General features: G+C 32.7%; 1 protein-coding gene across 1 annotated transcript in view; it reads right to left on the reverse strand.

Annotated features, from left to right (window-relative positions):
• LOC143911804 (CD151 antigen-like) overlaps positions 1–13,229 on the reverse strand; it is a 203,689-nt gene that overhangs the window by 66,324 nt on the left and 124,136 nt on the right. Inside the window, exon 4 of the mRNA XM_077430853.1 lies at positions 6,079–6,437. Coding sequence (XP_077286979.1) covers positions 6,079–6,249 — 171 coding nt within the window. The 5' untranslated portion in view covers positions 6,250–6,437. The remainder of the gene's footprint in view (positions 1–6,078; positions 6,438–13,229) is intronic.

Below are 13,229 nucleotides of genomic sequence, written 5' to 3' on the forward strand. Positions count from 1 at the left end.
CTACAATCGTATAAAAAAATCAATGATATATGTACATAGGTGTGTTACGATAAGTGATACTTTCAATACTAAATTACAAGAAGAATATACGGCGATCTCATATTCAATAACGCAAAAAAAAAAAGTAAATAATAAAAAAAAAATAACTCCCTTAGGAGTGATAAAGCAACATTACTTATACAAACGTGCCAATAAGCGAACGGCAGCTTTGCATGAACTTTTATTTATTCTCAAGGGTGATATTTTGTATCGTTTATAATACTGATCGTATTTCACAACTGCGAAAAATATTGCGAAATTTTCCGATAATGGATATATTATACGAGTTATATTTATAATAAATCATACAAATCCCCACCGTTCTGTAGAGTGTGGAGCACGATAAAGTTAGCAGTACGGCCAATTTATAGCACAGCAGCATTATTAAGAACTATCGAATTCGTATCGAAAATCAAACACTCGATTCGGGGAAAGCTCAATAGAGTATGAAAAATCGCACAAAGCGAAAGCGAAAGTTCCTATGTAATATCGATCCAATTTCTCACGGAATGATGAATAGGTGAATATCATCGACGCATGTGAATATTTGTTATTTGGGTTTTTTTTTTCCCCAACGACAATTTCTTGTGTATTCCTTGTCGGAAGCGAAGCAGATTCGACGATAACTGTATCTTTACGGTCCGCTTAATGAAATTAAGTCGGAATAGAAGAAAACTCGGATGCTGAAAGCTGTCCTAGTCGATTCCGATACGGTGGGCAGGAGGATCATTTGGGCGTGAAGATGCTTCTGCAGAGATAGTCAAGTCGGAGCCAGGAGAGACAAAGCAGCGGTTGTGAAGTCGACGATGTGAATATCCGGTGAGGGAACACGTGGAAAGTTATATCGCGTTTGTGGGTTCGGTGGGTGGTTTTCGGTACCCCTATCAAAATTAATATAAAATGATTCTGTGTACTTTGAAGTTATTCGCGTTAGTTCCGCTTCACACAACACTCCATAAAACTTCCACAGTACATACATATGTGCATATGTAGAAGAGGAAAGGGTTCGAGAGCGATTCCAGTCAAATTATGTTACAGTTTAATTAATTAGCCGAGTTGAATTATTTTATGTCTAGCCGAAACGAGGGTGTTAATCTGAGTTGTAAAATATTAATTCGTCACATAAAACTAAGTCGAAATTTGATAAAATTGATATTAATTTTACTAAATGCGGCTTATCTGGCAATGCTTCGGTTTATGTAGTAATGTTCATTCGGTATGCTTTTATCATTGGACAAATGAAAAATTTTCAATGCCGAATTCAGGTATTTAAATTTAACCTTCGATTATTCGTTATCATCATCGTTTACGGCCATTCACCATTCACTGCTGGATGAAGGCCTCTCCAACACGCTTTCACTCGTCTCTGTTTTGTACAACTCTCACTAATATTTTCCTGATTTCGTCTACCCTTCTTCCTTTTACCCTTTTGCATTCTCTCGATTACCATTCTAGAACTTCTTTTCTGCACTTTCCATCCATTCTTCTAGCTACGTGACCCCTCATTGCCATTTAGTCATATCATCATCTATAGCCATCCACCACTCTCCGACACGCTTCCACTCGTCTCTGTTTTGCGCAACTTTCATCCATCTCACCCCACACATTTTCCTTATTTCGTGTACCCATCTTCCCTACGATCTTCTTTTTACCCCTTTTCATTCTTTCGGGTACCATTCTAGCACTTCTTTTGTCCGCATTTCGTCCATTCTTCTTCCCGGCCTGCCTATTGCCATTTAAATCTCTTCACTCTCTCCACTATATCGACTACTTTTGTCATTCTTCTCACCCATTTAATACTTATTTGAGCGCATTGGACTTTGTGTACCATCTTGGCATTCAATGTCCAAGTTTCACATCCATACGTCCTCACTGGCAAAATACATTGACCGAAGATCTTTTTCTTCAGACTTTGATTATTAGTTATTTAATATATCTGGACCTTTATATAAGAGGCGCCGTATTATTGTCACTTGATTTCAAATATTTATAAATAGTATTAAATTATATTGACGTATTATATATAGGTATGTATTAAATGTGTTTGACGTTAAATGACATACATACATAGACATTTTCTAACACTGATAAAAAGCTTTTAAAATTATGATTTTCAACTAAACAATACTTGTCAAAATTGTCAAATTTTGACAAAGGTACTTTGAGGTCTTGATATACGTTCCATACAATATAGGAAGAAAATCTCACAGTCTTATTTTTACTATATTTATATTTGCTTATGGGAAATATAATATGGATACTTAATTTTCTTCAAAATTGAACAAAATCATCGCTTTTTACGTTCGCGGCGTGATTTCTAATATATTTTTTCAAATTCTATGTACATACATACATCCTCAAAAGATAAAATAATGTCAGCCAAGAGACTTATACTTATTGTAAAAAAAATCAACACTGAGGATTACTTAAGATTATCCCTTAAGAACCCTTACTAGAAACCCCGCAAATCTATTTTTGTCAAAACATAATTTTTAAAACAATTTCAGATTCACCTTTTAAGATTATATTCAAGTTTTTGAAATTATAACTGCAAAAACAAATAAATAATAGGACCGATATTGTAGTTTTCTTTACAATACAATTACAATATTTTGTCTGATCCAAAATTTACATAAACAAGCATCCCCGTTGAAAGGCCGAAGCCGACTGCGCGACCGGTGCTTGTTTATCATCACTCTAGCATCGAGTGATGATAAACGTGAAACAGCTTCAGCATGAAAACATGCTGAAGTTCTCAACAAATCTTGTACGCATGCGCACAAGTGAGCTCTCACTCTTGCGTATGCGCATGAGTGAGACGACTCTACAGTCGTCTCGCTCGCGCGACACTTACTGAAGTTGTGCCCTGGAAGCAATAACTCCTTTTGCGTATGTATGGACTTGATTCGATTTTTATATATGGACTTTCGCTTGATTCTTTGATTGATATTTCGTACGTTACGTCCTAAGTTATTTACTTTTATTATAATTTATAACGTACTAAATTATTATTTATTATATTATTATTTAATATAAGCTAAAGTAACAATGCAAGAGGATTTATTGCCGTTGATAATAATAATTGCAATTGTTTAATTAAAAATGTACTAAAAAGGACATTTGTTTCTCTACCATGTAATAAAAAAGAGATTATTGTTAAGAGCCCAAAGCCCACACCAATATTGAATATTCATTCAAAAACGAAAACATGTCAAAGACATTTCGAAGAATAAAATAAAATTTAAAAAAATAAACTAATCGTTTTTTTGGACAGCATCCTCTGGTTGAAAAGTCACCGCACGCCACTGAATTACATACATATACCGAATGGATACAATTATTGGTTTAATAGGTATTGAAACGGAACCAGATGAGAATTTTAAGAGACTGCGGGAATATATAACGGTAATTATTCCAAATTAAGTTCAACGGGGAAGAATTTCAACTCAATTACGCCCTTAGATTTAACAAGAGAACAAGAAGTAACCAAAGATGAAGATAAATGTCGTTCTAATAATAATAATCAAAAAGTTTCCATTTGTCATAAAATTCGATTTCAACACAAAGTATCGTTTTAAAATTGCGTATTTTTTTCACCAGCCGTTCGTTGCTACGCATTCAATTAGAATTTGATTAGATTATACGGCACGAACCGTGTTTGTACGTTGAATTATGACAGTGCAATATAATACAATACACGGTGGGCGTATCATTACAGCGATATTAATTGTCACGATGGAAGTTTAAAGCCGTAATTAAAACAAATGAGATGAAAGTGGTTCGATTGAACGTAACGAATTAATGTATAATACATACATTACACACACACACTATGCAGACTTAAAAGCAATCACCACTGTATGGAATATTACATATACATTTTTATGCATGTTTGTATGTAGGATGTATTTTCTTCGCTGGTTTGCCACAATAACCTTTTTTCATGTAATCGGTTTTTCCGCTTTTGTTCGCCAGCGTAATGCGGTTGTTAACCACAAATGTTTTTGTATTGAAGTGTAAGAAAAAACATATTTAAGAGAGTGCTGTTCGTTTGAGAAAGTGCCCACCTTTAGGGTGGCCATTCACGTAAAAAATTTCGACAGACTGGCCTCTTGTACATAGGGTCTCTCTCTCTCTGGCCATGACATTTGTCATAGCTATGTACATATATACATATGTATGTATATATGTACGTACATATATACATTCGCTAAAACAGACCGAGAGACAATCGAATTTGTAAAAATCTTTTATCGAACAAAAAATTATTGTCATTTCAGTCAAATGAAATTTCAGAATCATATGATGTTTTTGTTTAGAAAAGGTCCAACGAAGAATTATACATAAAAATGCCTACCGAGCTTATATCACTTTCATACGATTTGAGATTGAAAAGAATGAACCTTTCCACTTTGGAGACTAGAAGAATAATTTAAGTTTATAAAATTATAAATAAACATTGAAATTGTCCTATGATTAACCTCTTTACGTTTAACAATACCACTCAACTGAAAGGTCATACTCTGAAACTCCAAAAACATATTTACTTCACAATAATTAGAGAATCCCTCTTTTCAAATAGAGTGGTTCAAATTTGGAATAGTTTACCAAACGAATTAGTATTAGTTTTTCCTTTTTCAGTTTATTCTTTTGTATCTTCTTTTCTATTTTTTAATTGTTTATACATATGTATATATATTTTTCAATTTTGATTTATGTTTTATATTTCGGTTTTTCGTTTGATATTTATATTTTTTGTATTATAACTGACGAACCTTTTGGGTACATCGGCTATGTGACCTTTACCAAGTATTCTTAAATGAATAAATATCGGCAAAAAATAAAACAAAATTCATATTTAACATTTGATGCCCAGCAGAAGTTGTCTTGACGACTTTCTAGGTCAAAAATTTTACATTCAATCCAGATTTATTCCACTCGTTAAACTAAATTAACTATGTATACTCTAAATAGCCAATAAACCAATTATAAACTCTTACAGCAGCTAGCTATAAAAATCAAAAATAAAAATGTACATAGATACATCATTTCAGCCATCGTCGAAATTTGTTTAGGAATATCTACCAATACTTCAAAATAATTAGCGAGTTCGCAAATTGTTATATGTAGCCTAACTCGTTATTAGGGATCCAAAATCCGAAAATTCGAATACTTTTTATACGCACTTATATTTTTTATTTTCAATCTACAGCACATTTAGTTCTACTTGACGTTACGGATAATGATTCTCTTAAAATTTTAATAATATTGAACTTCTTAAAACTACAAATAAATAATTTAAAGCTAATATTCGATATTCGGATATATTCGAATATATTCGAATATATTCGAATAATAGCCAGCAGAATAGCTCGGTCGTTAAGCTTCTGCTTAGCGTCGAGAGGCGCCGGGTTCGATCCCTGGGCCCAGGCCTCAAATGAAAATGAATTTTTCAGAGTATGCTGTTGGTCAGACCTGAATTTGTGACTCCAGATTGATCGTTTCCTATCAGAGTTTGCCAATTTTCTCTGATTTCATTGTTGAAACGGTTCCCGGAAAAAAAAATTGGCTAAAAATTCTTCTTACCTACTATGTCACCACTATTTGAAGTATGATTGATGTACAATAAAATTTATGTACAATTCATAGATGTCTCGTTAATTTGCGAGTTTTTCAGTGTCTCGTAATTCAATGACTTGTAATAAAAAATGCTGCATTTGTAATTGTAATTGAATGTAATTTGTAATTGGCCAGGAAGGCGCATTGGGATTTACCTGTAAGGCCTTTCTGGTATATATGTAAAAATAAAATAAAAATAAAATTTGGGATCCCTACTCGCTATACGTTATCACAATATTTGGTTCATTATTTAATAATATTTTCAATTCTTGAAGGAAAACAACGAACATAACCATGTACAAGCAACCGATCGATTATTTTGTGTTGACTGTTTGCAGACGAGTTGCTATTCTCTAAGAAACAACTAAGACGGAAACTATTCTGCAAATATCGAATGGAAAACTAAAAAAAAAAACTCACCATAAAAACGACATTGAATATATGCAGCACGTATTTGAGGAAGTTGACGCTGCAACAGTCCGAGTCTCTGGTCTTCTTCTTGACTTCCGGTTTGGAAGTCGAGGCACTGGACACGCTGTTGGTACCGAGCAAAGCTCCAGTACCATCCTGCTGATGACCGTTGCCGTTCATGATCTCACTCAAGCAAATGCACAAAAAGGTGGACGAAGAGGTTTTGCGAAATTTGCCAACAAGATTTAGAGTCTAATCTCCTACATAGCTCGTTCGTTTAGAGCGCACGTGCAAAACTTTAACTGTTATTTGCTTTAAATTAGCGGGGACGTTTCACATTGCGGACGCTGCAATCCGACGTCGTACATCTGCAACAAAGAAAATACACTTCAATTAAAAAGAGAATGAAATGGAGATAAGTTGGCGATTTGATCAATTGAACGCGCAACGATTCGCGTAACTACATACATATATCAAAACGTTAATTCAATTCCGCGTTCGACGGACGCCCAATTCGTCTTAAATTCGTTTGGTTATTCTCTTTTTAAAGCGGATACACGTACACGTGATCTACACGTACACGTACTAATTCAATTAATTCATCCGCTCTAATGAGGATTTTAAATTGGATTCCTTTGTGGAGTGGTGCTTGGATAAAAGGAGCGGAGCTCGCGTGAGCCGCGACACTGAATCATCCAGCTTTTCGTTCGGCGACACACAGATAGGGAATCACTGTATGTACGTACTTCAATTAAATTATTGGCGATTGCTGTGCAACGGTCCAGTGTACAGTGTATATGTACATAGTAGAAGTAGTAGTGTACTGCACGGAATTAAATTTTCAATGGAACTTTTCAACTGCAGGGTGGTAAAAAGTACCGGATCGCCGTTTTTTATTAAATGATTAATTAGTGTTAGGCAACATAGGTGTTTTATATAGCTTGTATATAAAAAAGCGCTATCAAGTATATTTGAATTTGTAGTATTATGTAGTTATATATATACATACATACAATAATATGTACATATATGCATGAACATATATCTATAATACACATAGTTATATTTGATTTTGATTTTTAAATGCTTTTTATTTTAATAGCTATTGATCTATTGATCATTTTCTGTTTTATAATTTTATTTTATTTTTGTTAGGAATTATAGTATTATGTTATTATAATGTTAATGTACAGAAAAATAGGAAAAAGAGCTCCATAGTGATGTTTAAATGATAGGCTTGATTTTCAAAATCCACTAGATTTTGAAAGTAAGAAAAAATTGTTTGTGTTTGCATATGTAGTTGGTCAATAAATTTTAATAATAAATATAATGATTTTGGTCAGCTACTATAGATTTATATATATAAATGAAAAGTTCATGAAATAAACGTAATATGAGACTTTCATCAAAAGACCCGGTATTAGACGTTATATAACTTTCTATAATAATTTTATATTTTAAATAGCACATTCGGATCAGTGAAAAAATGGTCAGTATTTATAATTAATGGCCAGTGTTTAATTAAATAGTTTCACGGCTGGTTCGTAATTTGAAATGTAAAGTTTTATTATATGTACCTATGATTATGTAAACGATTTTTTAAAGCCGATGTGTAAAATGGATATTTTATACATGACCAAACTCGTATATATGTATGTATCTAGTTACGAAGCATTTAATTTTTAAATAATAATAATATACATACTTAATGGCGTATTTATCACTTTAAATGGAAAATAAATAGTCTAAATTAATTAAATAAAAAAGCATCATAGCATATATTTCAGATAACACAAGTGATTTTTTGTTAACATTAGTAATACAGTATAATATATAAACGATGGCTCAAAGTTGCACAAAATTAAACGCTTGCCAGCACATTGGCTTCCTAATAGCCAGATTTTTTCCCTCCATCTTTGAAAATCTCTACAAGCACAATAAGCAGACTTTGCCGCTTACGTTTCCTCCGACCATTTTCCGTCGAATTTATTGATATGGAAAAATCCTCCTTGTAATGGGATTTTAATTCCAGCCATATTTTCAGCCAGAAGGAACGGGGGCAAACGAACAAAAATTCCACAGAACAAAGAGCAACTGACGACGGACAGCGCAGCGTCTTAAAACCAGAGCAGACCTTTCATTTATTTTTATGACCTCCTCCTCATTTAGCCATAACCGATTGTTCCCCGCGGCCGCCATAAATTACGATGAACCGATGACGACCCACTTTCCGTCGGATTCGATTCACCCCTTTGTTCCGGAGGCTAATTTTCCTCCGGGAAAACTTTTCAATGGTTCGAACGAATGCGATTCGCATATAGGATGTGACGAAAGTCGTAAGCGAAAATGATAATTCGGCGGAAAAACTTCGCAGCAGACGCTCCGTTCCTCTTTCGAAAGAAAAAAATCAAAATATGCGAATAAATTCTTCATTGTGACGCGGGGGCTTCCAATGCTTTAAAAGTTGCTCGGAGATATTGCGCTAGAAGTTTTGCTGAAAGAGCGAGAAATCGAAATACGCAAGGGCAACGAGATGAAAGTAAAAAAAGGTAAATACCTGCTTTCACGCTTCAAATACGACAAACTATCACTTACACAACAAATACATTTTTTTTCTACAATATATCTAAATTTCACCCATTTTCTTTTTATATATGTATACATATAATATTATATACACATATGTATAATATAATATTATTATTATAATATTAATAATATATAATCAAATAATATTAATATAATTTGTTATTGTTATTGATTCATTTTTATACATTTATTATAGTAATAAATTAGAAAATAAAATAAAATATTCATGAGATACAACACGAGTCTATTTGAATTATATGAATGATTGCTAATTTCTTACAGTTCTTGTTTTATTGCAATGCATTAGGGCAACCTGTCAGGTTCACGTTGGTCATTAATTTGTTATTGTTATTCTTTATTCATTTTTTGGGTATTAATTATAATAGATATGTTATGTTAGCCATAGTTTTGGTAACATAACTTAAACTATGGGTACCCAACATTTTTGAGGTTGAGAGCTACTTTTCATCTAAATTTTCATGACGATCGACTTGTAATAAGAATCTTGTAAGAATTTTTTTTGTTGTTTCGTTAGTTTTTAAAAGTTGAAAAACTGCAGAAACAATTTTTTTTAATATTTTCTAAATTCTTATTATAAATATATCAGAAATTTCCTTTAAATATGAGTATTTTTCTAGATAAATGAATTTTAATTGTGTCAATTTAATTTTGCAATTCAATCAACTGTAATTCTAAATATCCTACATCCATTGAAAAAATCATTGTGATGGTTTTCGCTAGACTTTGCAGCTATACGGAGCTCATTAGAGTCATTTCTCTCAATTAAAAATGTTCTTATTTAAAACAGTAACTGTCAAAACCTAACAAAAAATATCCTTTGCTCAACCACCTTACTTCATTATGAATCACCAACTAACTCTATATCTCAATTTATGCCAAAATAATTTCAAGTTTTCTTCACTGAAACGCTTTTTACATACATATAATAATTTTTTTTTTTTTATTTTATAATATGGAAATCATTATTACTCTCAAAATTTTCAATACTGAGATCGACCAAATGTCTTTTGAAGATCGACCGGTTGGGAATCCTTGAATTAAATAATATATGTAGATGGGTTTTGAAAAGTGTCCTCTTGATTCCAACTTTCATCCAACCGAACAACGCCATCCAGTTATAAATAAAACTGCTTATTATTACATAATTAATTTCAAAGGACTGCTTTGTATCTACATATAATAACTGCAAAATCAGCAAAAAAAAATCTCATTAACAGGTGAAAATAGCAATTTAAAATTTTAATTAACCCATACCAAACGCCAAGCAATCGAAAATCTAATAAAAGCTCCGTGCAGATCAAAAGCATTTATTTCCACGATTAAAAGAACGCAGAATAAGCAAAAACGATAATATACGACTCGAATGAAAAACATTTGTAAAACAAACATTCGATATTACCATGATTTTTTCACAGAATATTTCACTATTACAGAAATAATCAACTCAAAGCCTGAATATTTGAACATAAGTATGCCAACGAGTACAAAATGAAACGGAAGTTTGTGTTATACATATGGACAACGCTTTAAGCCGCTGCTGGTTAACTTTTCACGTCACCAGTTAACGACTCGTTTAAAATAACCGCTCGGTTTTCTGTTTCAGATTTCAGAGGTTGTACGATAATATGTACATGTGTATAATATATTTTTCGAAAAATATTAAAAAATACAAAACAAAATTATCCACCGAATACGAACCTCTCAACACAACAAGTCCCATTTAATTTCGCTCCCGAATCACGTACAATCAAATTATGAGATTATTCGAATAAATTTTACTATCAACATTCGTAATAAAATCACGCAAACAAGAGGCGACACGCCCAAATATGTTTCCGAGTACTCAACTATCCGAGCTGTGAAATCGAGTGACGCCTCTGTGAACGTTGACGATAGATATTCAGATCGGAAAATTCACAAAGCGAATTTAAACCAATGCGTTTTGTACACCTCTGGCAAAATTCAATTATGTGCACGTATTTGTGAACGTGTCGATTTAAAACAAATAACGACCGCTCCAAAATAGCCGGGTATCGAGCTGCACTAATGCACCCGGCCTGCAGTGCATCTGCACACGCTAATAGTAAATTTAAAATAAGCCGTACAAAGCCATGTGTGTGTGTGTACTTGTGCTTACATTCCACTGAAAGAATAAATACGCATTCAATTTATTTTAGAATCAAAATGAAATAGCACGTATGGATTATTCAAATTTTTCATATTTCAAGAGGAAAATTGCATAATATTTCGTGCGAGAAGAAAGTGTATCTCCACATACAACATACGAGTTTGTCCCAAGGGTAATTATTGTTGTGAAAAGCTCCAGTGTGCTGTGGACTTCCGTTCCGAAGCATTAAATTTTAAATTGTAATGAAAAAACAACAAATGGTTCCTTCCCCCCGAAAACAGAACGCGGAAGCTGTTAAGTAGATAGCCTTGATTACATTTTATATTGAAATATGAACCCTTTTTCTGTGGACAATAGAAGTTTTTGCGAACAAAAGACAAGCGTAAAACGTGATACATAAAATGTAACGGTATTTGGCTTAGCGGTGTAAATCAAATATTTAATTTTTGCCCGATTGTATGCACCTATATACATACATATGTATATGAAACAATTCCAAGACATATTTCACAAAGGAACGATACATTGAAAAATATACCTGCATTACAAACAACATACGAGAATATTCCGATTTACATAAAACGTTTAAATAGAATAAATCAATCAACGGAAAATTGTACACAGAAGAATTTTGATTTTTCCAACTGATGTATTTATTTTTATTTCAATCGAACATGTACACTTGCCTACATACACAGATCGACGAGTGTAATTTAACAGATACAATACAATAATACAATTGATAAAAGCATTTTCAATATAATGCGAATTCATACAAACATCATTCACAGTGAATCGTCATATACATATGTAAATTGGCGACTCTCAAGATGCTGAATAATTTGATATTTGCAAGAGAGATTGGAAAGAAGATGCCAATTCACAGGAACCGTTTCAATGAAAATCGAAATGATCGACATGGGATCACAAATCAATGGGAATCGAACCGCTACTAATGGAAATTGAACCGTGACTCCGTTCGAAAGCATAATATGCTAACCACTAGTCCACGCTGCTGGTTAATGCTATGAACATACTAGTGTTGTGCCCGATGACATATCGTCATATGGGTTATGGCATATTAAGTTATAAAATAAAATAAAAAAATAAAAGAAATATGTCGGTCCTGTGTTTGGTCCGCACGCGGTCGTATTTTTTCCAAATAGCTTTCGAATATATTTAATTTAATTTTTCTATTTAGTTTTTTAATATGAAAAAATAGTGAAAACTACCTACATATGTAGTTACCTAGATATAAACAAAATAAAACACCAATATAAAAATTAATTAAATAATAAATTAATTAAATAAATTTTCAATAGATGGCGCTAAATGCTCAGAGACTTATTGCCCTAGAGGAAACATTGGTAGCAAACAGTATGTATAGAAGTTTTTTGTTGATCTATTATTATGTTCGTATTATATTCGTACGGTTTGTTGGCAGTATTTTGACATATGCATGTCGAATCGAAGCGACTATTATAGTATAGTGAGCGTTATCTCACACATACACATACACAGACACACACACAGAATAGCGCTATTATAATTAATAATTCTGTCATACCATATCTTAGTTAGTTTGTAAGTAATAGCTAATGGAATGGTTTTCTAAAAGTTAGTTTTGATTGTATTGTACACACAGAATACAATCAAAGACACATAGAATAGCGATATTATTTATACATATGTGATATTATTTATACATATGTGATATTATTTATACATAATGACATTATTTATACATAGAGTGGTTGTTGAGCAACACCAGTGGTCGATTTTACCAATTATGAATGATTATTATTAAGATGATGTTATGATTATTACGGTTTTATGTTATATTATTATGATATTTTATTATTATTATGTTGTTATGATTGAATGACTGGTCACAGTGATGCGTTGGAGCTCTCTGTAATGCCACTGTGGCTAATATGACGGGCTGAAAACCAGACTGGTACAAGTGACATTTTTTAAAAAAGCTGGTTTAATAGCGTTTCAATATGCTATTATTTTAGCACTTAAACCAGATTTTTTTTTAAATGTCACTTGTACCAGTCTGGTTTTCAGCCCGTCATATGTTAAAATAAAATAAAATGTGCATATCGAAAATCACTCGCTATTTGTATTGGAAATAGCAACGAAAACGTAAAAAGTTGCATTAATGTATTGTATTATATATGTAGGTCCATACAATACAATATATGGTAAACGAGACTTTATAATAAGCGATTTGTTAGCGACGGTTTCCTTTGAGGTTCAAAATTTGATACGAGCTTTAGAACTGCAGCGGCTGTGATACGAAGCGATAACCCTCGTGTCTTTGAGATTTTCACTGACAGTTTCTTTGATATATCAAAGGAGGGTATGTTTTGAGGGACTCCTGTAAAGAGTTTGTCTGGGTTGGATACCTAAAGTTTCG

Source organism: Arctopsyche grandis, chromosome 5 (genome assembly GCF_051622035.1).
Source record: "Arctopsyche grandis isolate Sample6627 chromosome 5, ASM5162203v2, whole genome shotgun sequence".
NCBI classification, from domain to species: Eukaryota; Metazoa; Arthropoda; class Insecta; order Trichoptera; family Hydropsychidae; genus Arctopsyche; species Arctopsyche grandis.